Here is a 27,396-nt window from a genome sequence, read left to right as displayed (position 1 = left end):
AAGTCCCAAGTTTTATCCCCAGCATGGATCTGTCACCTGGACTCCAGGCTTACCTATCCAGATGACTACCTAAGGGCTCCATTTGGATAGCTAAAGAAACAATATTTTGAAAATCGAACTAATTGCTGCCATTAAGATGCCCTCGACCACCTAGAGGGATGGAATAGGGAGGGTGGGAGGGAGGGAGACGCAAGAGGGAAGAGATATGGGAACGTATGTATATGTATAACTGATTCATTTTGTTATAAAGCAGAAACTAACACACCATTGTAAAGCAATTATACTCCAATAAAGATGTAAAAAAAAACAACAATAAAAGATGCCCTCTACGGGGCTTCCCTGGTGGTGCAGTGGTTAAGAATCTGCCTGCCATTTTTCACAGAACTAGAACAAAAAATTTCACAATTTGTATGGAAACACAAAAGACCCCGAATAGCCAAAGCAATCTTGAGAACGAAAAATGGAGCTGGAGGAATCAGGCTCCCTGACTTCAGACTATACTACAAAGCTGCAGTAATCAAGACAGTATGGTACTGGCACAAAAACAGAAAGATAGATCAATGGAACAGGATAGAAAGCCTAGAGATAAACCCACGGACATATGGTCACCTTATCTTTGATAAAGGAGGCAGGAATGTACAGTGGAGAAAGGACAGTCTCTTCAGTAAGTGGTGTTGGGAAAACTGGACAGGGACATGTAAAAGTATGAGATTAGATCACTCCCTAACACCATACACAAAAATAAGCTCAAAATGGATTAAAGACCTAAATGTAAGGCCAGACACTATCAAACTCTTAGAGGAAAACATAGGCAGAACACTCTATGACATAAATCACAGCAAGATCCTTTTTGACCCACCTCCTAGAGAAATGGAAATAAAGACAAAAACAAACACATGGGACCTAATGAAACTTCAAAGCTTTTGCACAGCAAAGGAAACCATAAACAAGACCAAAAGACAACCCTCAGAATGGGAGAAAATATTTGCAAATGAAGCAACTGACAAAGGATTAATCTCCAAAATTTATAAGCAGCTCATGCAGCTCAATAACAAAAAAACAAACAACCCAATCCAAAAATGGGCAGAAGACCTAAATAGACATTTCTCCACAGAAGATATACAGACTGCCAACAAACACATGAAAGGATGCTCAACATCTTTACTCATTAGAGAAATGCAAATCAAAACTACAATGAGATATCATCTCACACCAGTCAGAATGGCCATCATCAAAAAATCTAGAAACAATAAATGCTGGAGAGGGTGTGGAAAAAAGGGAACACTCTTGCACTGCTGGTGGGAATGTGAATTGGTACAGCCACTGTGGAGAACGGTATGGAGGTTCCTTAAAAAACTACAAATAGAACTACCATATGACCCAGCAATCCCACTACTGGGCATATACCCTGAGAAAACCATAATTCAAAAAGAGACATGTACCAACATGTTCATAGCAGCCCTATTTACAATAGCCCGGAGATGGAAACAACCTAGGTGTCCATCATCGGATGAATGGATAAAGAAGATGTGGCACATATATACAATGGAATATTACTCAGCCATAAAAAGAAATGAAATTGAACTATTTGTAATGAGGTGGATGGACCTAGAGTCTGTCATACAGAGTGAAGTAAGTCAGAAAGAGAAAGACAAATACTGTATGCTGACACATATATATGGAATTTAAGAAAAAAAATGTCATGAAGAACATAGGGGTAAGACAGGAATAAAGACACAGACCTACTAGAGAATGGACTTGAGGATATGGGGAGGGGGAAGGGTAAGCTGTGACAAAGTGAAAGAGCGGCATGGACATATATACACTACCAAACGTAAGGTAGATAGCTAGTGGGAAGCAGCCGCATAGCACAGGGAGATCAGCTCGGTGCTTTGTGACCGCCTGGAGGGGTGGGATAGGGAGGGTGGGAGGGAGACGCAAAAGGGAGGGGATATGGGAACATATGTATATGTATAACTGATTAAATTTGTTATAAAGCAAAAAATAAAAAATAAAAATAAAATAAAAAAATAAAAAAAATAAAGTTTAAAAAAAAAAAAAAAAAAAAGAATCCGCCTGCCAGTGCAGGGGACCCAGGTTCAAGCCCTGGTCCAGGAAGCTCCCACATGCTGCGGAGCAACTAAGCCTGTGGACCACAACTACTGAGCCTGCGCTCTAGAGCCCGCGAACCAGAACTACTGAGCCCACTTGCCACAACTACTGAAGCCCGTGCACCTAGAGCCCGTGCTCCGCAACAAGAGAAGCCACTGCAATGAGAAGCCTGCGCACCTCAACGAAGAGTAGCCCTCGCTCGCTGCACCTAGAGAAAGCCTGCACGCAGCAACGAAGACCCAACGTGGCCAAAAATAAATAAATAATAAAAATTAAAAAAAGAAAAAAAGATGCCCTCTTCTCCCCCTCTGACCTTACTCCCTACAGCTTTCTCCTTCCTCCATTTCTGTCCGGCCACGAGGTCTCCTTACTTTTCTTCAAACAAAAGCAAGCATCACACGATGTTCCTGAACGATACAGTGCCTAAAACAAGAAAACGAATTGAGAGCAAGATGATTCTTGCCATCATACTGATGATTTTTAATTGAATTTTTAAAATATATGCAATGCTGAAAGCAGTCAGCTTTGAAATACATGCCTCTTTGTCTTGATATAAAAGCAATATGCTATTTTGCTTAGTTTTATAGGCTGTATTTAGTCACAGTTTAACAAATCTAGTTGCCAGACTGAGTGCAATGTGCTAAAAAAAAAAAAAAAAGGTTCCACCTCGCCCCTGTCATAACCTGCAGTGCCCTGTCATCAACACCTACAGCATTTGTTCTCTACCGGCTTAGTGCTAACAGACCTGAATAGAGTTAGCATTGATTTGAAATTGTGTACTTACTGAGGATTCCATATGTGCTAGTTTATTTTTTTTTTAATTTAAGTAATATGGCAACAAGCTAAAAAATCTAACAGTATGAGAAGCTATATAGTGAGAAGCAAGGCTCCTTCCTGCCCCTGGTGTCCAACTACACCCACCTGTTAGCAGCTGACATGATGTCAGGTAGTAGTTCTTTTTTATTTTTATTTTTATTTTGCAGTACGCAGGCCTCTCACTGTTGTGGCCTCTCCCATTGCGGAGCACAGGCTCCGGACGTGCAGGCTCAGCGGCCATGGTTCACGGGCCCAGCCACTCCGCGGCATGTGGGATCTTCCCGGACCGGGGCACGAACCTGTATCCCCTGCATTGGCAGGCGGACTCTCAACCACTGTGCCACCAGGGAAGCCCTGGGTAGTAGTTCTTAAGCAATGATTTTTTTTTTATTTAAAATTATTTTGCCTATTTAGTTTTAAGAATTGTTGACATTAGGAAGCAAGTGAAAACGCGTACTGTAATTTTTTAAACATCTTTATAACAAATACTTATGATCAAATTAAATTGTCAAAATGACTGACATTCTGTGTACTCTCTAAATCTAGAATAGAAGAGTAGTTTATAGAACATTTCCAAGGGCAGAAGTCCCATTTTCTCCGAGTTCCAGAAAGCTGTCTCCTCCCTGAGTTACAGTTCCTTTGTGTTACTCTGTCCTCTGAGCGTAACAGGCTCCAGGCTTCCTCTGCCCAGTTGCATCCCCCTTCTCATGTGCTCGCCCAGGGTCAGCTCTTCCTTTGAGGCTCACTCCATCTCTCGTGGTTACCTGCTCTCTGATTCAGTCTCCCTCTCCCTTGACTTAAGTCACCAGATTCCTTCTCGTCAGCTTTTCATGTGCAGGAACTGACCTCTTCTTGCTTATCCTCCTTGTTGGCTTCCATGTAGGGTATACTGTTCAGTGGATATTTATTGAGTGAACTTACCCAGCATCTTTATTGGCCTACATGGCTAAGAAGATGGATTTTGGTGTCAGATCCTGGTTCAAACCTCAGCTCTGCTACTGATTAGTTGTTTGACTGGACAAGATGCTTAACTTCTGGGCCCACACTTCTCTGGGCCCTTCCTCATTAAAATGTAAAAATCATGTTTTCAAGAATTTTTAAAAAAAGAGAGAGTATTAATGGGTAAAACCTGCCTCAAAATCGAGTTTAAAATATGAATCGAGCATCGTAAAAATATTTATATTCTTTAACGCAATGATGCCATTTGTAATAATCCATCCAGTGTATATATTTGGATAAATGCATGAAGTAAAATATGAAAACAAACCACAGAAAATGGGCCCCATGGTAGTGCTTCCATGTAGAGTTCCTGTGGGGGTTAAACATGATTGTTTATACAGAAGGCTTAGCATAGTGGAAACAACCCAGGTGTCCATTGACAGATGGATGAATAAACACCATGTGGCACATTCATACAATGGAATATTATTCAGCCTTAAAAAGGAATGAAGGTCTGACACAGGCTACAACGTGGAGCAACCCTGAAGTCATTATGCTAAGTGATATAAGCCAGATACAAAAGGACAAATAATGTATGATTCCACTTGTATAAATATCCAAACCAGGCAAATTCATAGAGGCAGAAAGTAGAGTAGAGGTTAACAGGGGCTGGGTCGGGCCGATCGGGGATTGTTGCTGAGGGATTACAGAGTTTCTTTTGGGGCGATGAAAGAGTTTTGAAAATAAATGCTGGTGATGGTTGCACAACATTGCAACTGACTGATTAGTGATGCTGAATTGTACTTAGGTTAAAATGGCAAATTATGTGTTGAGCTTAGGAAATAATAATGTCCTCCACCAAAAATTATTGAATTGTCTACTTTAAATAGGTGGATTAGATGCTCTGTGGATTAAGTTGGCAAAGGTGTTTAAAAAAGCTCAGCATAGTCCCTGACCCATGGTCAGTTCCTAATAAATGGCAGTCATCATCGAGTTGGTGGTTGATATTTAGTGAGCTTTTCAGTGTGATTCCAGTTTACGTTAGAGCAGTATTTAATGGCTAAATAAAAATGTTCGTCTAGCTTTTTCACCAATGGGTTCTCATTAATTTTCTCACATCTCATTTCTGTGCTCCAGAGTTATTGACTTAGGAGTCATGACTCCATGTGACAAGATACTGAAAGCTGCTCTCGACCACAAAGCAGGTACTGTGCAGCCGTGCTCCTGGGCATTTCAGTAAATATCATTTCCTCCCATTGTCTGTCTGTTGGTGAATAGCCATGCCCCAGCCCATGTGGGATGGTGGGACATTCAGACATTCAAGTGCCAGCTCTGCCTGGGGGTGCTGTCATTGCCGTTTATAATGGAGGTCGAAGGGGTGAGCAGGTCACCGTGAAACTCCTTTCTAGCTATGAGGAAAGGGAATGGGGACAGGCTTCTTAAAAGAGAACAGTTTTATTAGATTTTTTTCCTCTGTGTGTAGTTGCTTTTATGTTTCTTCTGACACTGTGACACGTTGAGTCTGAGAAATCATGAACTAACAATTGCGTGGCTTCCTGAAACTGTGGCAAGCATATTATTGCAACTTGAAGTTGCAAATCATATTTACTCCTGAAAGCAAACAATAAATTGAAAACCCCCAGTCAGAAAAGAAGCCTCAGAATTAGAAATTGGGAATTTATCTTCTGTCTTGTGGTCTTTATTACAAAGTTTTGAAAATGAGTCTTCTACTTTTCCTCTCATCCTCCTTCTCACTGTCCTTTTTTCTTTTTTTAAATAATAGATATAATTGGCCTGTCAGGACTAATCACTCCTTCCCTGGATGAAATGATTTTCGTTGCTAAGGAAATGGAGAGATTAGCTATAAAGATTCCGTTGTTGATTGGAGGAGCTACCACTTCGAGGTAAGTCATGCTAATGAGCTTTGTGCTTCCCTTAAATTCTCTTAAATGCCAGTGTTTAAAAACAGTGATAAAACCTGACTTTTTTTCTTATGTGTAGTGCATTGGCTCCTTATTATATAAATACATGAACTTTCCAGCCTTCACACCAGAATCATTTGGGGGCCTGCTGCAGGAAACTCCTCTGTCATCTACTCCTCTCTCCCTGTTTTTGGATTCCTTTGGCCCGCAGTCCTCTTTTCCTTCATCTTCTCACCTCCCATTCAGTTCCTGAGACTTCTAATGAACACTTACCCTCTTGAAATCAAACTTGAGTGGAGAAGCTGTGTTTTTTGGCAAAAAACACTGCTTGAACTTTAGCCCACGCTCTGTCTTGAAGCAGGTGTCTGACTGAATAATTACAGGTTCTCTTGAAGAAACTCTGACCTTGTAATAGTTGAGATAGAAAGCTGACCTAGAGAGAATGAATCAGAGGATCACTTTGGGAAGTTGTTTCTGAAAGAGAGACCTTTGGGGAACCTTTGGGTCAAATAATTTAAAGAGAAAGTTCAAATTTGGTCACATGATTATTATTCAGTTTGTCGGATTTCTCCTGGGGTCCCGATCATAATGATATTTGGTGAGAGGTATGTTAATTATGGGTATTAGACTTTAAAAAAATTCTTATTTTATATTGGAGTGTAGTTGATTAATAGCGTTGTGTTAGTTTCAGGTGTACAGCAGAGTGATTTAGTTGTACGTGCACGCAGATCCATTCTTTTTCAAATTCTTTTCCCATTTAGGTTGTTACATAATGTTGAGCAGAGTTCCATGGATATTAGACTTCTTATGACACATTCCTTATTCCCCATGTAGTTCACTTTGGCAGGGAGCAGTGCCCAGGAGGAGCATTGACCTTGATGGTCGCATAAGCATGCAATTTACTTTTCTGATACAATATATAGTAGATGCGGGACAAAGCTATTCCAGAGTTCCTTTCACTCTGGAAACAACTGTATGTTAAGCCATTTGTATTAGGGATCTCCACAGAAACAGGATCAGTAAGGGGTGTGTGCGTGCGTGTGTGTGTGTGTGTTTGTGTGTGTGTGTATCTATACAGGGGGTGTGGGGGGAGGGAGGGAGAGTGATTGATTTTAAGGAACTGACTTATGCGATATAGGGGCAGGTACGTCTGAAATCTACAGGGAACGTGGGCAGACTGGAGGCCAGGCAAGAGTTGCTGTTGCATCTTGAGTCCAAAGGCAGTCTGGAGGCAGAAGGCCTTCTTCCTCTGGGGACTGCAGCCTTTTCTCTTAAGGTCTTTAATTGATTGGATAAGGCCCACCCACATGGAGGACAATCTGCTTTACTCAGAGCCTACTGATTTAAATGTTAATCATATCTAAAAAATACCTTCACAGAAACATCCAGATTGTTGTTTGACCAAAAACTGGGTACCATGGCCTACCCAAATTGGCACATAAAATTGACCATCCTTCCATTTATAACCTGAATGGACCATGCTCATGAGTAGTCAGGGTTCTATGTCATGTATCCACTAATTACTTTTCATACTTGAAGGACTCAGTAGTGTGGCTATTGTTGCTCACATTAGAAAACTAGGTTTGTTTTTCCACGAAGGACTTACCCACTAGGATACTGGCAGATCGTTCTCCAGGGATATGACCAACCATCGATAACTGAGGTTTCAGTGAGCATGGTTGTGGGTAATTGATGATTATAGTGTGAATCTTCATTAGCTTAGCAAAGAGAATGGTAAGGGAATCTACAGATTATTGTCAAAATGAAAGACCTTTTAAAATCATGGTTGTAAAAGAGGATAAATAAATACTTAAATGAGCAGATGTAATGAAATGCATTATGAGTTATGTAAATGTGATGCTGGTTTCCAAATTAGAACCACTTTATGTGGACACTGCACTCAGGAGTTCAATACCAGGAAACCACATATTGCTACTTGTGCAAGTTGGAATGTTACCAATAGTTAATTCTACTATATCTCTTACCAAGTAAGAGCCACCAGATTAAAGAGGTTTCTTAAAAAATAACCGGAAGTAACATGACTAGCCTCTCAGGATACATCATTGACAAACTTAGCCATAAAGGACTCTTATGGCTATGACTCTATACCAGTTATAACCTGGTATATCAAGTTAAAATTAATCAGATCAGAAATCACCCACAGTCTTAGTGCTATTGTAGAATATCTCTTCTCATCATCTGGGAAACTGAATGTGTTCCTCCAAGGAGAGAGAAATCTGGATCCCATGACCTCCCAAGGTCTCTTTAACTCTCTGATGTTTTGTTTCTCCATGAGCTTTTCTGGTTCTATTCTCTTCCATGCCTGTTGCAGTTTCTGAAAAATTATTTAGAAAATAAAAGCCAGTAGTGTTGCTTCCAGGTAACCATCCCCTTCTCCATTGTGGTGCAAGAGCAGCCTTTGAAAAACAGATTCTCGTGCAGCCTCCAGGAATGTCAGTGTAAAATTCCCCCTTCTGCCTTCATTTTAAAGTAGTGACAGTGGGTGAGGTCTCAGACCTGGAGGCTTGCTTCGTCAAGCCCTCTTATTTAAGTAAGCACTTTTGCTAAGTATAGCACTCATGTAGAAAAGTACACAAGTCACAGGTAAACAATTTGAAGAATTTTTACAAAAATGAAACCACCCATGTAATAACCCCCAGATCAAGAAATGGAACATTAATGACACTCTGGGAACTTCACTGGATCCCCCGACCTAGTCATTTTATCTTCTATCACCACAGTTTGGTTTTGTCTGCATTTAAACTTTGTGTAAGTGGAATCCTACTGTATGTATTCATTCTTCTGTGTCCCGCTCAACATTGTGTCTTTAAGGCCTAAACTCATTATTACAGTAGTGTTTTTGTTTTTGTTTTGTTTTCCCATTGTGGTATAATATTGCATTGTATTATGCCCTCTGGCTTATTTATCCATGCTAGTGTTGGTGGACATTTGGGTTTTTCCAGTTTGGGGCTGTTACACAGAATGCTGCTATGTATGTATTTCTGCCCTGAAGCAGACTTGCTGGGTCACAGAATATGCATATGGTCATTGGCATTAGATATTTTTTCCAAAGTGATTGTATTAATTTATACTCCCACTGGCAATTATGAGATTTCCAATTATTCCACACCCTTTTCAGTTTTATCCATTTTAGTGTGTGTGTAACAATATCTTGCTAAGGTCTTCATTTGTATTTCTCTACTGACTAATGATGTTGAGTACCTTTTCATGTGTATACTGACCACTTGGATATGCTTTTTAAATCTTTTTTTTTAAATTAGGTATTCTGCCTTTTTTTTTCTTTTACTGATTTGTATGCATTCTTTATTTATATTGGAGACAAGACTCTTTATCATAAATATATATTGCAAATAGAGTCTTCCAATATGGCTTACCTTTTGCTGTCTTAGTGGTATTTTGGATAACAAAAGTTCTTCATTTTCATGAAGTCTGACTTATCGATCTCTTTATGGTTAGTGCTTTCCTTTTCTCTCTCTCTTTTTTTTTTTTTTTTTTTTTGCGGTACGTGGGCCTCTCACTGCTGTGGCCTCTCCCGTTGTGGAGCACAGGCTCCGGATGCGCAGGCTCAGCGGCCATGGCTCACGGGCCTAGCCGCTCCGTGGCATGTGGGATCCTCCCGGACCGGGGCATGAACCCGTGTCCCCTGCATCGGCAGGCGGACTCTCAACCACTGTGCCACCAGGGAAGCCCTGGTTAGTGCTTTTCGCACCTGTGTAAGAAGCCTTCTACCTTAGGAGAGTCAGCTTTGCTAGAAAGCATTCGGGAGTCTGAATGTCTTAGAAGTCATCTGAGAACCCTTATCGTCACCTCCTACAGACCTATGGAGGGCTCAGCAGAGGCCCAGTTCTTTCCTTTGCTGTTTTTGAGCAAATGGAGGCTCAGGACTTCCAAATTCTCATGAAAGCAGATCTGTGAGGGGAATAACATCATGGCTTTTCCAAACCTCAGGGGCCTGAGGTAGGCAGCATGAGAGAATTAGAACTGTACCCCCAAGACACGAAATGAGGCTTGAGGATGGATCCTTGGAGAGGCTGAAAGGGTTCTACAGACTTGGGGTCATATGTGGGTAGAAATCTGCTTGGAATGGCCCTTTTTAACCTGTAGCTATAAGAGACTAGAAAACTGAATATTCTCCTGTCTGTAATACAGATGGTTTTGTATCACAAACTAGAAATGACTTTAATGGAAATCTGGCCCTTTTAGCTACAGAACTTCTCAAGGGCACAAGTCTGGCAGTTAGCTCTCAATTTTTAACTGGTTTAAAGCCAATAACTGCAAAATGTCTTTTTCAATTATCTTTTGTGTAGTTTAAACTTGGAGAATTCAACAGGAAGTCACATTGCTCAAAGCTGGAGGTAATTTTCTGAGTTTTCTGTTTTTTTTTTAACTGCTATGAAGTAAGGTGCTGAATTACATAACTGATAATATTTTCCTCTGTATAAGATTTCAAGGAATGAATTTTACATGCTAATCTCACTCCTGATTCCATCTTTCTTTTTTTTATAAATTTATTTATTGAATTTATTTATTATTTTTGGCTGCGTTGGGTCTTTGTTGCTGCGTGTGGGCTTTCTCTAGTTGCAGCGAGCGGGGGCTACTCTTCATTGCAGTGCGTGGGCTTCTCATTGCAGTGGCTTCTCTTGTTGTGGAGCACAGGCTCTAGGCGTGCGGGCTTCAGTAGTTGTGGCTCGTGGGCTTCAGTAGTTGTGGCTCGTGGGCTTCAGTAGTTGTGACTTGCGGGCTCTAGAGCACAGGCTCAGTAGTTGTGGTGCAAGGGCTTAGTTGCTCTGTGGCATGTGGGATCTTCCCGGACCAGGGCTCGAGCCCGTGTTCCCTGCATTGGCAGGCGGATTCTTAACCACTGCGCCACCAGGGAAGCCCTCCTGATTCCATCTTAATTTTCCCATCCTTATTTCCCATTTTCTCTCATTTTTTCTCATCAAATTGTAAGTTTTGGTTATGCTGCATTTATGTAAAACACTAGTTCTGAGATAGGGTATGACATGAAATAAGTGCTTGGAGTGCTTGTTCTTTTTCAGAGTGTTAAAAAAGATCTTCTAAGGCTAACATGATCATGCCTATTTGGCAAGTGTGGGAGGTGACTAATTAAATCCTAAATGTTGACTAGTGACTTAGCAGAGATGGATTTGAAATTCAGCCTCAGCGTTTAGCCCTTTGCCCTAGGTACGTAGGAAGGGGAGGAGAGATTCCACTGTTTTGCATCTTTTCAGAAAGAAATCTTTCAGCTGGAGAAGTTCATGTAAACGGAAGCTTAGAAAAAAGTGGAATCAGTGTCAAACTGGAAGCACTCTTTTTTTTTTTAAGTAATGATGTGGTATTTTGTTTGTTTGTTTATTTTGGCTGCACTGTGCGGCATGGGGGATCTTAGTTCCCCGACCAGGGGTGGAACCCTCACCCTCTGCAGTGGAAGCATGGAGTCTTAACCACTGGACTGCCAGGGAAGTCCCCAGAAGCACTCTTTGATAGCTGGGCAAACTCAAATTTCATACCTGTGCTCATCCAGCTTGGGCAGTGTTTGCGTTGGAAAGGAGCACTTTGATTTGTTTTGTTTTGTCTTTCTAAATCATGAAATCCATCCATTTCTCCTCAGTTCCCTTTTCCAGAAGATCATCAAAGAGAGAATGGCCAGAATTACACTGAGAACCCTTGGATACTTACTAAATATCAGTTATATTGATTTAAACATTTTAAATTTTACTGGCTGTCTTTAAAAGAAATGTCACTGAAGTTACATCAGGCTTAAAACATTGTTTCCTGGGGGAACTCCATGCAGAAGAAAGACTGAGGTATATTTGTGTGTCTCAAGTTGCTAAGGAAGCATCTGAGGAAGAGGACGCATACAGAGTCTTACTTGTGTTTTGAAACTGGAAGCAACTTCTTCTTTATAACTTTTCCTACTGTTTGAAAATCTTCACCCCCTCATAGACTACCCAAGATATCTTCAGAATCTTTGGTCCCCAAGCACACAGTAGGCACAAAACGGGTCTTGAGGAGGCAGTGGTGTTTGTTAGGCTGCTCCAGGGCGGAGATGCTGCTCCCCCTGCTGGTGGGCCTCCCAGTCCAGACGGCATCTCCTGCGCTAACTGGCCTAGGCCTCAACTTCCATCTCACAGCCCAGTTCTGGTGGATTATGGCTTTAGTCCTTTGCTTCCTGTTTATGCACAGAAATATGCTTAGAAAGGGGACAGGTGAAATGTTAGAGGTCTTGTCTGTCTCATTATGAATAAGTCTTTAGAGCCTTCCCTTAGAAGCCTCTTAAAAACACACTCACACAAATAATGCACCTTTAATATTCTCTTGGTTTTTAAAAATTACCTCAGTAATCCACACTTATTAGAACATGTCAAACAATTCAGAGGAATGGAAAGTAAAATTTAGTCTCTCCCTTCCCACTTTCATTCCCAGTTCTAACCTCCGTATAACCAGTGCTGACTCTTTGATGTCTGTCTCTCTGTGTTTTCTAAATATACAGACACTTATATACAAGTTGGTTGGTTGGGGCAGGTTGAGGGTGGTAGTGTTTTGTTTTGTTTATTTTTGACTGCATTGGGTCTTTGTTGCTGCGTGCAGGCTTTCTCTACTTGTGGCGAGCGGGGGCTACTCTTCGTTGTGTTTCACGGGCTTCTCACTGCGGTGGCTTCTCTTGTTGCGGAGCACGGGCTCTTGGTGTGCGGGCTTCAGTAGTTGTGGCACGTGGGCTCAGTAGTTGTGGCGCACGGGCTTAGTTGCTCCGCAGCATGTGGAGTCTTCCTGGACCGGGGCTCGAATCCGTGTCCCCTGCATTGACAGGCAGATTCTTAACCACTGTGCCAACAGGGAAGCCCTGTTTTGTTTCTTTTTTAAATAAAATTGTATTAAACATACTGTTTTGCTACTTTGGTTTTTCCTCATAAAGTAGCATATTCTAGACATCTTTCCAAATGAAAATACATTTTAGTTGAGGGGAAAGAATATGAAAGGATCTGACTTGGGGAAAGCTGCTGCTACTTTAAGGGGGAAGGAAGGAGGAGAAAAGACTGGGAACACTGCCCATCTTGTGGAAACTACTGTTGTCACCCTTTTATGTGGAATTGTGGCAAAGTCCACACTTCTGTCCCAGCTTCAGGGTCCTGGTTTAACTACAGTAGCAGAGGGTGTATACATTTTCAGTTCTCACTTTAATATGTTATGTTCCGTAATGAAATAGCAGATGTGTAGCCTATGGTATTGCTATAAACATTCAGCAATCAGAGGGCAATTTTGTGGTAAAATTAGGTAATTTTAAGGATTAAAGGGTGTTTCTTCCTCAGAACTGACATTTTCAAGTTTGGCAAAAGGGATTTGGGGCTGAGCCAGTGTTAGGATAAGATATTGTTGCTTTGGCCTCTCTGTGTTACTTTGTGTTGAATTTATTTACGGTCCAAGGTTCCTTCCTACAAGTACAAGGTGGGCTTGGGGTGGAGAGGTGTGGGTGTCTCCCAGGGACAGGGAGCAGCAGCTGGGGAGTGGTGACCCGTGGCCCTTGCCAGTGTCTGGTTCTCCAGGGGTCCTGGCTGGTGGCCCAGCTCGTCTGCAGGAAGAAACTCCACTTGACCTTTATGACAACAAAGTGCTGTGCCCAGGCCGGTTGGCTCCCTTACTTCAGACAGGCTGCTAGTACAGAGAGCTGAGAACACCATCCGTCTCATTTTCTCCTAGGCTTCTTTGTAGTCTGGGCCAAAAATCCATGCCTTTCCCCCTTGGCTTCCCCCTCTTAGGGTGGGGAGAAAGTCAATCTCATTTTCCAAGGGAAATTTGGAGTTCAATATTTATAAGTACCTTGAAATCTTTCTCTGGAAAGCACTGTAGAATCAAATTATCTCTAATGGTTCTGAACAAGACTTGTGTAGGGACTGTCAGCCCTGACGGATGTGTTTTTCTCCCCGACGCCTCTTTGCAGAACCCACACAGCAGTTAAAATAGCCCCAAGATACAGCGCGCCTGTGATCCACGTCCTGGACGCATCTAAGAGTGTGGTGGTGGTAAGTGTGGGCCTCGCGTTGTTTCAGAGCTGCTGTGAAAGGAAAACAGGGAGCGCTGAGATTAGAGCTGCTATGAAGGGGCAACACAGAGCACTTAGATTTAGTCAGAGCTGCTCTGAAGGGGCAACACAGAGCGCTGAGAGTTAGTGCTGCTGTGAAGGGGCAACACAGAGAGCTGAGAGACAGAGCTGCTGTGAAGGGGCAGTTGAGAGCGCTTACAGTGAGAGCTGCTGTGAAGGAGCAACAGAAAGCACTGAGATTTAGTCAGAGCTGCTGTGAAGGGGGAACAGAGAGCACTAAGAGTTAGTTAAAGATGCTGTGAAGGGGCAACAGGGAGCCATGAGAGTTAGAGCTGCTGGGAACCGGCAACAAAGAGCAAGGAGTGTTAGAGCTGCGGTGAAGGGGCAGCAGAGTGGTGAGAGTAAAAGCTGCTCTGAAGGGACAAAAATGAGCTGAGAGATAGAGCTGCTGTGAAGGGGCAACAGAGAGGGCTGTGAGGTACAGCTGCGTTGACGGGGCAACAGAGAGTGCTGAGATTTAGTCAGAGCTGCTGAAAAGGGGCAACAGGGAGGGCTGAGTGTTAGAGCTGCTATGAAGGGGAAAGAGAGAGCGCTGAGACCTAGTGTTGCTTCGAAGGGGCAACAGAGAGTGCTGAGATTTAGTCAGAGCTGCTGTGAAGGGGCTAAACAGAGTGCTGAGAGAGCTGCGTTGAAGAGGCAACAGAGAGCGGTGAGAGTTGAGCTGCTATGAAGGAGCAACACACAGTGCTGATAGTTAGAGCTCCTATGAAGGAGCAAAACAGAATGTTGAGAGTTAGGGCTAATGTGAAGGGGCAACAGAAAGCGCTGAGATTTAGTCAGAGCTGCTCTGAAGGGGCAAAAAAGCGCTGAGAGCTAGAGCTGATGGGAAGGGGCAACACAGAGCGCTGAGATTTAGTCAGAGCTTCTGAAAAGGGGCAACAGAGAGCGCTTAGAGTTAGTTAAAGATTTTGTGAAGGGGCAATAAGGGGCTAGGAGTGTTAGAGCAGCTGTGAAGGGGCAGCAGAGTGGTGAGAGTTAAAGCTGCTGTGAAGGGGCAATAGAGAGCCCTTAGAGTTAGACCCGCAGGGAAGGAGCAACAGAGAGCGCTGAGATTTGGTCAGAGCTGCTCTGAAGGGGCAAAAGAGCGCTGAGAGATAGAGCTGCTGTGAAGGGGCAACCAAAAGTGCTGTGATTTAGTCAGAGGTGCTCTGGAGGGGGAATTGAGAGCGCTGAGAGTTACTGCTGCTGTGAAGGGAAAACAGAGCTCTGAGAGTAAGAGCTGCTCTGAAGGGGCAACAGGGAGCGGTGAGAGTTAGAGCTGCTGGGAACCGGCAACAGGGAGCGAGGAGTGTTAGAGCTGCTCTGAAGGGGCAGCAGAGTGGTGAGCGTTAAAGCTGCTATGAAGGGACAAAAGAGAGCCCTTAGAGTTAGCCCCGCAGGGAACGGGCAACAGAGAATGCTGAGACATAGTCAGAGTTGCTATGAAGGGGCAGCAGAGAGCCCTGAGCTTTAGTCAGAGCTGCTCTGAAAGGGGCAAAAGAGCGCTGAGAGATGGAGCTGCTGTGAAAAGGCAGCTGAGAGCGCTAAGAGTTAGAGCTGCTGTGAAGGGGCAACAGAAAGCGCTGAGATTTAGTCAGAGGTGCTCTGAAGGGGCAACAGACAGCGCTGAGAGTTAGAGCTGCTGTGAAGGGGCAACTGAGACCGCTTAGAGATAGAGCTGCTGTGAAGGGGCAACCAAAAGCACTGTGATTTAGTCAGAGGTGCTCTGACGGGGGAGTAGAGAGCGCTGAGAGTTAGAGCTGCTGTGAAGGAGCAACTGAGAGCGCTGAGAGTAAGAACTGCTCTGAAGGGGCAACAGGGAGTGGTGAGAGTTAAGGCTGCTGTGAAGGGGCAACAGAAAGGGCTGAGATTTAGTCAGAGCTGCTGTGAAGGGGCAACAGAGAGCGCGGAGATTTAGTCAGAGCTGCTCTGAAGGGGCAAAACAGCGCTGAGAGCTAGAGCTGATGGGAAGGGGCAACACAGAGCGCTGAGATTTAGTCAGAGCTTCTCTGAAGACGCCACACAGCGCTGAGAGTTAGAGTTGCATTGAAGGGGCAACACAGAGCGTTGAGAGTTAGGGCTAATGTGAAGGGGCAACTGAGAGCACTTAGAGTTAGAGCTGCTGTGAAGGGGCAACAGCAAGCGCTGAGATTTAGTCAGACCTGCTGTGAAGGGGCAACAGAGAGCGCGGAGAGTTAGTCACAGCTGCTGTGAAGGGGCAACTGAGAGCGCTGAGAGTTAGAGCTGCATTAAAGGGGCAACACAGAGCGCTGAGATTTAGTCAGAGCTGCTCTGAAGGGGCAACACAGTGCTAAGAGTTAGGGCTAATGTGAAGGGGCAAGACAGAGCTCTGAGAGTTAGAGCTGCTTTGAAGGGGCAACACAGATGTCTGAGAGTCAGGGGTGCTGTGAGGGGGCAACAGAAATCGCTGAGAGTTAGAGCTGCATTGAAGGGGCAACACTGCGTTGAGAGTTAGAGCTGCTGTGAAGGGGCAAAAGAGAGCGCTGAGATTTAGTCAGAGCTGCTCTGAAGGGGCAAAAGAGCGCTGAGAGATAGAGCTGCTGTGAAGGGGCAACAGAGATCGCTGAAAGTTAGAGCTGCATTGAAGGGGCAACAGAGCGCTGAGAGTTAGAGCTGCTGTGAAGCGGAAACAGAGAGCGCTGAGAGTAAGAGCTGCTCTGAAGGGGCAAAAAAGCACTGAGAGTTAGAGCTGCTGTGAAGGGGCAACACAGAGCGCTTAGAGTTAGTTAAAGATTTTGTGAAGGGGCAATAAGGGGCTAGGAGTGTTAGAGCAGCTGTGAAGGGGCAGCAGAGTGGTGAGAGTTAAAGCTGCTGTGAAGGGTCAATAGAGAGCCCTTAGAGTTAGACTCGCAGAGAAGGGGCAACAGAGAGCGCTGGGATTTAGTCAGAGCTGCTGTGAAGGGGCAACAGAGCGCTGATGTTACAACTGCGTTGAAGGGGCAACACAGAACGCTGAGAGTTAGAGCTCCTGTGAAGGGGCAATAGAGAGCGCTGAGAGTGAGAGCTCCTGTTGAAGGGGCAACAGAGAGCGCTGAGAGTTACTCAAAGATGCTTTGAAGGCGAAACAGAGAGAGCTGAGACTTAGAGCTGCTGTGAAGGGGCAACACAGTGCTGAGAGCTAGAGTTGATGGGAAGGGGCAACACAGAGCGCTGAGATTTAGTCATAGGTGCTCTGAAGTCGCAACAGAGCGCTGACAGTTAGAGCTGCTCTGAAGGGGCAACACAGAGCTGATAGTTAGAGCTGCTATGAAGGGGCGGCACAGAGCGTTGAGAATTAGGGCTGATGTGAAGGGGCAACACAGAGCGCTGATGTTGGAGCTGCGTTGAAGGGGCAACAGAGAACGCTGAGAGAGCTTCTGTGAAGAGGCAATAGAGCGGTGAGAGTTAGAGCTGCTGTGAAGGGGAAACAGGTAGCAGTGAGAGTTAGAGCTGCTGGGAACCGGCAACCGGGAGCGTGGAGTGTCAAGAGCTGCTTTGAAGGGGCAGCATAGTGGTGAGAGTTAAAGCTGCTATGAAGGGGCAATAGAGAGCCCTTAGAGTTAGACCCGCAGGGAAGGGGCAACAGAGAGCGCTGGGATTTACTCAGAGCTGCTCTGAAGGGGCAAATTAGAGCGCTGAGATTTACTCAGAGCTGCTCTGAAGGGGCAAAGCAGTGCTGAGAGTTATAGCTGCTGTGAAGGGGCAACACAGAGCGCTGAGATTTAGTCAGAGCTTCTCTGAAGACGCCACACAGCGCTGAGAGTTAGAGTTGCATTGAAGGGGCAACACAGAGCATTGAGAGTTAGAGCTGCTGGGAACCGGCAACAGGGAGCGAGGAGTGTTAGAGCTGCTGTGAAGGGGCAATAGAGAGCCCTTAGAGTTAGTCCCGCAGGGAAGGGGCAACAGAGAGCGCTGGGATTTAGTCAGAGCTGCTGTGAAGGGGCAAATTAGAGCGCTGAGATTTACTCACAGCTGCTCTGAAGGGGCAACAGACAGCGCTGAGAGTTAGAGTCCCTGTAAAGGGGCAACACAGAGCGCTGAGAGTTAGAACTGCTGGGAACTGGCAACAGGGAGCGAGGAGTGTTAGAGCTGCTGTGAAGGGGCAATAGAGAGCCCTTAGAGTTAGTCCCGCAGGGAAGGGGCAACAGAGAGCGCTGGGATTTAGTCAGAGCTGCTGTGAAGGGGCAAATTAGAGCGCTGAGATTTACTCAGAGCTGCTCTGAAGGGGCAACAGACAGCGCTGAGAGTTATAGCTGCTGTGAAGGGGCAACACAGAGCGCTGAGATTTAGTGAGAGCTGCTCTGAAGGGGCAGCAGACAGGGATGAGAGTTAGAGGTGCTGCGACGGGGCAACAGAGCGCTGAGCTTTAGTCAGAGCTGCTCTGAAGGGGCAAAAGAGCGCTGAGAGATAGGGCTGCTGTGAAGGGGCAACAGAGAGCGGGGAGAGTTAGTCACAGCTGCTGTGAAGGGGCAACTGAGAGCGCTGAGAGTTAGTCAGAGCTTCTCTGAAGACGCCACACAGCGCTGAGAGTTAGAGTTGCATTGAAGGGGCAACACAGAGCGTTGAGAGTTAGGGCTAATGTGAAGGGGCAACTGAGAGCACTTAGAGTTAGAGCTGCTGTGAAGGGGCAACAGCAAGCGCTGAGATTTAGTCAGACCTGCTGTGAAGGGGCAACAGAGAGCGCGGAGAGTTAGTCACAGCTGCTGTGAAGGGGCAACTGAGAGCGCTGAGAGTTAGAGCTGCATTAAAGGGGCAACACAGAGCGCTGAGATTTAGTCAGAGCTGCTCTGAAGGGGCAACGCAGCGCTAAGAGTTAGGGCTAATGTGAAGGGGCAAGACAGAGCTCTGAGAGTTAGAGCTGCTTTGAAGGGGCAACACAGATGTCTGAGAGTCAGGGGTGCTGTGAGGGGGCAACAGAAATCGCTGAGAGTTAGAGCTGCATTGAAGGGGCAACACTGCGTTGAGAGTTAGAGCTGCTGTGAAGGGGCAAAAGAGAGCGCTGAGATTTAGTCAGAGCTGCTCTGAAGGGGCAAAAGAGCGCCGAGAGATAGAGCTGCTGTGAAGGGGCAACAGAGATCGCTGAAAGTTAGAGCTGCATTGAAGGGGCAACAGAGCGCTGAGAGTTAGAGCTGCTGTGAAGCGGAAACAGAGAGCGCTGAGAGTAAGAGCTGCTCTGAAGGGGCTACAGGGAGCGGTGACAGTTAGAGCTGCTGTGAAGGGGCAACAGAAAGCGCTGAGGTTTAGTCAGAGCTGCTCTGAAGGGGGAGTAGAGAGCGCTGAGAGTTAGAGCTGCTGTGAAGGGGCAACAGAGAGCGCTGAGCTTTAGTCAGAGCTGCTCTGAAGGGGCAAAAGAGCGCTGAGAGATGGAGCTGCTGTGAAAAGGCAGCTGAGAGCGCTAAGAGTTAGAGCTGCTGTGAAGGGGCAACCAAAAGCACTGTGATTTAGTCAGAGGTGCTCTGACGGGGGAGTAGAGAGCGCTGAGAGTCAGAGCTGCTGTGAAGGAGCAACTGAGAGCGCTGAGAGTAAGAACTGCTCTGAAGGGGCAACAGGGAGTGGTGAGAGTTAAGGCTGCTGTGAAGGGGCAACAGAAAGGGCTGAGATTTAGTCAGAGCTGCTGTGAAGGGGCAACAGAGAGCGCGGAGATTTAGTCAGAGCTGCTCTGAAGGGGCAAAACAGCGCTGAGAGCTAGAGCTGATGGGAAGGGGCAACACAGAGCGCTGAGATTTAGTCAGAGCTTCTCTGAAGACGCCACACAGCGCTGAGAGTTAGAGTTGCATTGAAGGGGCAACACAGAGCGTTGAGAGTTAGGGCTAATGTGAAGGGGCAACTGAGAGCATTTAGAGTTAGAGCTGCTGTGAAGGGGCAACAGCAAGCGCTGAGATTTAGTCAGACCTGCTGTGAAGGGGCAACAGAGAGCGCGGAGAGTTAGTCACAGCTGCTGTGAAGGGGCAACTGAGAGCGCTGAGAGTTAGAGCTGCATTAAAGGGGCAACACAGAGCACTGAGATTTAGTCAGAGCTGCTCTGAAGGGGCAACGCAGCGCTAAGAGTTAGGGCTAATGTGAAGGGGCAACACAGAGCTCTGAGAGTTAGAGCTGCTTTGAAGGGGCAACACAGATGTCTGAGAGTCAGGGGTGCTGTGAGGGGGCAACACAAATCGCTGAGAGTTAGAGCTGCATTGAAGGGGCAACACTGCATTGAGAGTTAGAGCTGCTGTGAAGGGGCAAAAGAGCGCTGAGAGATAGAGCTGCTGTGAAGGGGCAACAGAGATCGCTGAAAGTTAGAGCTGCATTGAAGGGGCAACAGAGCGCTGAGAGTTAGAGCTGCTGTGAAGCGGAAACAGAGAGCGCTGAGAGTAAGAGCTGCTCTGAAGGGGCTACAGGGAGCGGTGACAGTTAGAGCTGCTGTGAAGGGGCAACAGAAAGCGCTGAGGTTTAGTCAGAGCTGCTCTGAAGGGGCAAAAAAGCACTGAGAGTTAGAGCTGCTGTGAAGGGGCAACACAGAGCGCTGAGATTTAGTCAGAGCTTCTGAAAAGGGGCAACAGAGAGCGCTTAGAGTTAGTTAAAGATTTTGTGAAGGGGCAATAAGGGGCTAGGAGTGTTAGAGCAGCTGTGAAGGGGCAGCAGAGTGGTGAGAGTTAAAGCTGCTGTGAAGGGGCAATAGAGAGCCCTTAGAGTTAGACCCGCATGGAAGGGGCAACAGAGAGCGCTGAGATTAAGTCAGAGCTGCTGTGAAGGGGCAACAGAGAGCGCGTAGAGTTACTCGAAGATGCTTTGAAGGCGAAACAGAGAGTGCTGAGAGTTAGAGCTCCTGTGAAGGGGCAATAGAGAGTGCTGAGAGTGAGAGCTCCTGTTGAAGGGGCAACAGAGAGCGCTGAGAGTTACTCGAAGATGCTTTGAAGGCGAAACAGAGAGGGCTGAGACTTAGAGCTGCTGTGAAGGGGCAACACAGTGCTGAGAGCTAGAGTTGATGGGAAGGGGCAACACAGAGCGCTGAGATTTAGTCATAGGTGCTCTGAAGTCGCAACAGAGCGCTGACAGTTAGAGCTGCTCTGAAGGGGCAACACAGAGCTGATAGTTAGAGCTGCTATGAAGGGGCGGCACAGAGCGTTGAGAATTAGGGCTGATGTGAAGGGGCAACACAGAGCGCTGATGTTGGAGCTGCGTTGAAGGGGCAACAGAGAACGCTGAGAGAGCTTCTGTGAAGAGGCAATAGAGCGGTGAGAGTTAGAGCTGCTGTGAAGGGGAAACAGGTAGCAGTGAGAGTTAGAGCTGCTGGGAACCGGCAACCGGGAGCGAGGAGTGTTAGAGCTGCTGTGAAGGGGCAGCATAGTGGTGAGAGTTAAAGCTGCTATGAAGGGGCAATAGAGAGCCCTTAGAGTTAGACCCGCAGGGAAGGGGCAACAGAGAGCGCTGGGATTTACTCAGAGCTGCTCTGAAGGGGCAAATTAGAGCGCTGAGATTTACTCAGAGCTGCTCTGAAGGGGCAACAGACAGCGCTGAGAGTTATAGCTGCTGTGAAGGGGCAACACAGAGCGCTGAGATTTAGTGAGAGCTGCTCTGAAGGGGCAGCAGACAGGGATGAGAGTTAGAGGTGCTGCGAAGGGGCAACAGAGAGCGCTGAGCTTTAGTCAGAGCTGCTCTGAAGGGGCAAAAGAGCGCTGAGAGATAGAGCTGCTGTGAAGGGGCAACCAAAAGTGCTGTGATTTAGTCAGAGGTGCTCTCGAGGGGGAATTGAGAGCGCTGAGAGTTGCTGCTGCTGTGAAGGGAAAACAGAGCTCTGAGAGTAAGAGCTGCTCTGAAAGGGGCAAAAGAGCGCTGAGAGATGGAGCTGCTGTGAAAAGGCAGCTGAGAGCGCTAAGAGATAGAGCTGCTGTGAAGGGGCAACAGAAAGCGCTGAGATTTAGTCAGAGGTGCTCTGAAGGGGCAACAGACAGCGCTGAGAGTTAGAGCTGCTGTGAAGGGGCAACTGAGACCGCTTAGAGATAGAGCTGCTGTGAAGGGGCAACCAAAAGCGCTGTGATTTAGTCAGAGGTGCTCTGACGGGGGAATAGAGAGCGCTGAGAGTTAGAGCTGCTGTGAAGGGGCAACAGATAGCGCTCAGATTTATTCACAGGTGCTCCTCAAGGGGCAACTGAGAGAGCTTAGAGTTACAGCTGCTGTGAAGGGGCAACAGAAAGCGCTGAGATTTAGTCAGAGGTGCTCTGAAGGGGCAACAGACAGCGCTGAGAGTTAGCGCTGCTGTGAAGAGGCAACTGAGAGCCCTGAGATTTAGTCAGGGCTGCTGTGAAGGGGCAACACAGAGCTCTGAGAGTTAGAGCTGCTGTAAAGGGGCAACAGAGAGCACTGAGATTTAGTCAGACCTGCTATGAAGGGGCAACAGAGCGCTGAGATTTAATCATAGCTCCTCTGAATGGGCAATAGAGAGCGCTCAGATTTAGAGCTGCTGTAAAGGGGAAAAATCGCGCTGAGAGTTAGAGCTGCTGTGAAGGGGAAACTGAGAGCGCTTAAAGATAGAGCTGCTGTGAAGGGGCAACAGAAAGCGCTGAGATATAGTCAGAGGTGCTCTGAAGGAGCAATAGAGAACGCTGAGTGTTAGAGCTGCTGTGAGGGGGCAGCAGTGAATGCTGATAGCTTGTCATAGCTGCTGTGAATGAGCAACTGAGAGCGCTGAGAGTTCGTGCTGTTGTGAAGGGAAAACAGAGAGCGCTGAGAGAGCTGCTGTGAAGGCGCAACGGAGAGCGCTGAGAATTAGAGCTGCTGTGAAGAGGCAACAGAGAGTGTTGAGAGTTAGAGCTGCTGTGAAGGGGCAATAGAAAGCGCTGAGATTTAGTCATAGCTGCTCTGAATGGGCAACAGAGAGCGCTGAGTGTTAGAGCTGCTGTCAAGGTGCAACTGAGAGCGCTGAGATTTAGTCAGAGCTGCTCTGAAGGGGTAAAAGAGGGCTGAGAGTTGAGCTGCTGTGAAGGGGCAACAGAAAGCGCTGAGAGTTAGAGCTGCGTTCAAGGGGCAACACAGAGCGCTGAGATTTAGTCAGAGCTGCTCTGATGGGGCAAAACAGAGCGCTGAGATGTAGTCAGAGCTGCTCTGAAGGGGCAACACAGAGCGCTGAGATTTGGAGCTGCTATAAAGGGGCAACACAGAGCGTTGAGAGTTAGGGCTAATGTGAAGGTGAAAGGTAGAGCGTTTAGAGTTAGAGCTGCTGTGAAGGTGCAACAAAAAGCGCTGATATTTAGCCAGAGCTGCTGTGAAGGTGCAAGAGACAGCTCTGAGTGTTAGAGCTGCTGTGAATGGGCAACTGAGAGCGCTGAGCGTTAGTGCTGCTGTGAAGGGGCAACTGAGAGCGCTGAGTGTTAGTGCTGCTGTGAAGGGGCAACTGAGAGCGCTTAAGTTAGAGCTGCTTTGAAGGGGCAACAGCAAACGCTGAGATTTAGTCAGAGCTGCTGTGAAGGAACAGCAGAGTGGTGAGAGTTAGAGCTGCTGTGAAGGGGCAACAGAGAGTGTTGAGAGTTAGAGCTGCTGTGAAGGGGCAACAGAGAGCGTTGCGAATTAGAGCTTCTGTGAAGGGGCAATAAAAACAGTGCTCAGAGTTAGAGCTGCATTGAATGGGCAACACAGAGCGCTGAGATTTAGTCAGGGCTGCTCTGAAGGGGCAACAGAGCGCTGAGAGTTAGAGCTGCTCTGAAGGGGCAACACCATAGAGCGCTGATAGAGTAGAGCTGCTATGAAGGGGCAGCACAGAGCGTTGAGAGTTAGGGCTAATGTGAAGGGGCAACAGAGATGGCTGAGAGTCCGGGCTGCTTCGAAGGGGCAACAGAGAGCACTGAGATGTAGTCAGAGCTGCTCTGAAGGGGCAACGCAGAGAGCTGAGAGTCAGGGGTGCTGTGAAGGGGCAACAGAGAGCACTGAGATTTAGAGGTGCTGTGAAGGGGCAAAATCGCACTAAGAGTTAGAGCTGCTGTGAAGGGGCAAGAGAAAGCGCTCAGATTTAGTCAGAGGTGCTCTCAAGGGGCAACAGAGAGCGCTGAGAGTTAGAGCTGCTATGAAGCAGCAACACAGAGCGCTTAGAGCTAGAGCTGCTGTGAAGGGGCAATAGAGAGCGCTGTGAGGTAGAGCTATGTTGACTGGGCAACAGAGAGTGCTGAGATTTAGTCAGAGCTGCTCAAAAGGGGCAACAGGGAGCGCTGAGTGTTAGAGCTGCTATGAAGGGGCAACACAGAGCGTTGAGAGTTAGAGCTGCTGTGAAGGTGAAACAGAAAACGCTGAGATTTAGTTACAGCTGCTGTGAAGGGGCAACAGAAAGCGCCGAGATTTAGTCAGCTGCTCTGAAGGGGCAACGCAGAGCTCTGAGAGTTAGTGCTGCTTTGAAGGGGCAACACAGATGGCTGAGAGTCAGGGCTGCTCTTGAAGGGGCAACAGTGAGCGCTTGGAGTTAGAGCTGCTGTGAAGGGGCAACTGAGACTGTTGAGAGTTAGAGCTGCTGTGAAGGGGCAACAGAAAGCACTGAGATTTAGTCAGAGCTGCTATGAAGGGGCAACAGAGAGCGCTGAGTGTTAGAGCTGCTGTGAAGGGGCAAAATCGCGCTGAGAGTTAGAGCTGCTGAGAAGGGGCAATAGAAAGCGTTGAGATTTAGTCATAGCTGCTCTGAATGGGCAAAAGAGAGCTCTGAGAGTTAGAGCTGCTGTGAAGGGGCAACCGAAAGCGCTGAGATTTAGTCAGAGCTGATGTGAAGGGGCAACAGAGAACGCTGAGAGTTAGAGTTGCTGTGAAGGAGCAAAATCGCGCTGAGAGTTAAAACTGCTATGAAGGGGCAACACAGAGCACTGAGAGTTAGAGCTGCTGTGAAGGGGCAAAATCGCGCTGAGAGTTAGAGCTGCTGTGAGGGGTCAACAGTGAATGCTGATAGTTTGTCAGAGCTGCTGTGAATGGGCAACTGAGAGCGCTGAGAGTTCGTGCTGCTGTGAAGGGAAAACAGCTGTGAGAGTAAGAGCTGCTGTGAAGGGGCAACAGACAGCGCTGAGTGTTAGAGCTGCTGTGAAGGGGCAAAATCGCGCTGAGAATTAGAGCTGCTGTGAAGGGGCAACTGAGAGTGCTTAAGTTAGAGCTGCTTTGAAAGGGCAACAGTAAACGCTGAAATTAGTCAGAGGTGCTGTGAAGGGCTAACAGAGAGTGGTCAGAGTTAGAGCTGCTGTGAAGGGGCGCTGAGATTTAGTCAGAGGTGCTCTGAAGGGGAAACTGAGAGTGCTGAGTGTTAGTGCTGCTGTGAAGGGGCAACTGAGAGGTTTTAGAGTTAGTCAGAGCTGCTGTGAAGGGACAACACAGAGCGCTGAGAACTAGAGCTGCGTTGAAGAGGCAACACAGAGCGCTGAGAGTTAGATCTGCTGTGAAGGGGCAACACAGAGCGCTGAGATTTAGTCAGAGGTGCTCTGAAGGGGCAACAGAGAGCGCTGAGAGTTAGAGCTGCGTTGAAGGGGCAACAGAAAGCGCTGAGATTTAGTCAGAGCTGCTCTGAAGGGGCAACAGAGAGCGCTGAAAATTACAGCTGCTGTGAAAGGGCAACAGAGAGCGGTGAGAGTTACTCAATGATGCTTTTAAGGAGAAACAGCGCTGATAGTTAGAGCTGCTGTGAAGGGACAACAGAAAGCCCTGAGAATTAGAGATGCGTGTAAGGGGCAACACAGAGCATTGAGATGTGGTCAGAGCTGATCTGAAGGGGCAACAGAGAGCGCTGAGAGTTAGAGCTGCATTGAAGGGGCAACAGAAGAGCGCTAAGAGTTAGAGCTGCTGTGAAGGGGCAAACAGAGAGTGCTGAGAGTTAGAGCTGCATTGAAGGGGCAACAGAAGAGCCCTTAGAGTTAGAGCTGCTGTGAAGGGGCAACACAGAGCGCTGAAAATTAGACCTGCTGTGAAGGGGCAATAGACATTGCTGAGTTTCAGAGCTGCTTTGAAGGGGAAATAGAGAGTGGTGAGAGTTAGCGGTGCTGCGAAGGGGCAGCAGAGAGCGCTCATATTTAGTCAGAGCTTCTCAAAAGGGGCTACAGAGAGCGCACAGAATTAGAGCTGCTTTGAAGGGGCAACAGAGAGCACAGAGTTGGAGCTGCATTGAAGGGGCAACAGAGAGTGGTGAGAGTTAGAGCTGCTGTGAAGGGCAACAGAGAACCCTTAGAGTTAGACCTGCTGTGAAGGGGCAACACAGAGCCCTGACAGAGCTGCTGTGAAGGGGCAACACAGAGCACTGTGCTTTAGAGCTGCTGAGAAGGGGCAACAGAGAGCGCTGAGAGTTAAAGCTGCTGTGAATGAGCAACACAGAGCGCTGAGAGTCAGAGGTGCTGTGAAGGGGAAACACAGAGCGCTGAGAGTTGAGGGTATCGCCCAAAACCTTTATTGGTTTTTGTTGAATTCTACTAGAAAAATGTGAAAGAATATCCTTGGGCTCGTGTCGTGGTCACTGAGGGTGTGTGCATTGCCGGAAGGAGGACGTGTGAGTGTGCCCTGTGCTTTCTGGCACCCCTCCCCGAGCCAGCTGCAGCAGGGCTGGCCTGAGTAATAGGAATGGTTCCAGGACACTTGGACCTTGACACCAACCCAGAGAGATATTTCAGCCTTTTACAAATATTTAGAAACATGAATGGGCACTTTCTTAACTCTGTGCCAGAGCTGAAAGGAATGCTGAATTTTTTAATCAATATTTTTTTTATTTGAAGTATAGTTTTTTTTACAACTTGTGTTAATTTCTGCTGTACAGCAAAGTGATTCAGTTATGCATATACATTCTTTTTAATAATCTTTTGCATTATTTATTTATTTGTATATTTTTAACATGTTTATTGGAGTATAATTGCTTTACAATGGTGTGTTAGTTTCTGCTTTATAACAAAGTGAATCAGTTATACATATTCATATGTTCCCATATCTCTTCCCTCTGGAGTCTCCCTCCCTATCCCACCCCTGTAGGTGGTCACAAACCACCAAGCTGATCTCCCTGTGCTATGTGGCTGCTTCCCACTAGCTATCTATTTTACTTTTGATAGTGTATATATGTCCATGCCACTCTCTCACTTTGTCACAGCTTACCCTTCCCCCTCCCCTTATCCTCAAGTCCATTCTCTAGTAGGTCTGTGTCTTTATTCCTGTCTTGCCCCTAGGTTCTTCATGACCTTTTTTTTTTCTTAGATTCCATATATATATGTTAGCATACGGTATTTGTTTTTCTCTTTCTGACTTACTTCACTCTGTTTGACAGACTCTAGGTCCATCCACCTCACTACAAATAACTCAATTTCATTTCTTTTTTTGAGTAATATTCCACTGTATATATGTGCCACATTTTCTTTATCCATTCATCTCTTGATGGACACTTAGGTTGCTTCCATGTCCTGGCTATTGTAAATAAAGCTGCAGTGAATATTTTGGTACATGACTCTTTTTGAGTTATGGTTTTCTCAGGGTATATGCCCAGTAGTGGGATTGCTGGGTCATATGGTAGTTCTATTTGTAGTTTTTAAAGAA

General features: G+C 46.5%; 1 protein-coding gene across 2 annotated transcripts in view; it reads left to right on the top strand.

Moving 5' to 3' along the window:
• MTR (5-methyltetrahydrofolate-homocysteine methyltransferase) overlaps positions 1–27,396 on the top strand; it is a gene marked incomplete at its 3' end in the record, with an annotated part of 113,483 nt that overhangs the window by 69,477 nt on the left and 16,610 nt on the right. For both annotated transcript variants that reach the window (XM_079707651.1, XM_079707650.1), the window contains exons 22-24: positions 5,005–5,072; positions 5,651–5,771; positions 13,750–13,831. In XM_079707651.1, coding sequence (XP_079563777.1) covers positions 5,005–5,072; positions 5,651–5,771; positions 13,750–13,831 — 271 coding nt within the window. The remainder of the gene's footprint in view (positions 1–5,004; positions 5,073–5,650; positions 5,772–13,749; positions 13,832–27,396) is intronic.

Source organism: Hyperoodon ampullatus, assembly GCF_949752795.1.
Source record: "Hyperoodon ampullatus genome assembly, chromosome: 1".
NCBI classification, from domain to species: domain Eukaryota; kingdom Metazoa; phylum Chordata; class Mammalia; order Artiodactyla; family Ziphiidae; genus Hyperoodon; species Hyperoodon ampullatus.
Note: the sequence above shows the minus strand (reverse complement) of the source record. Positions and strands in the feature narration are given on the sequence as shown.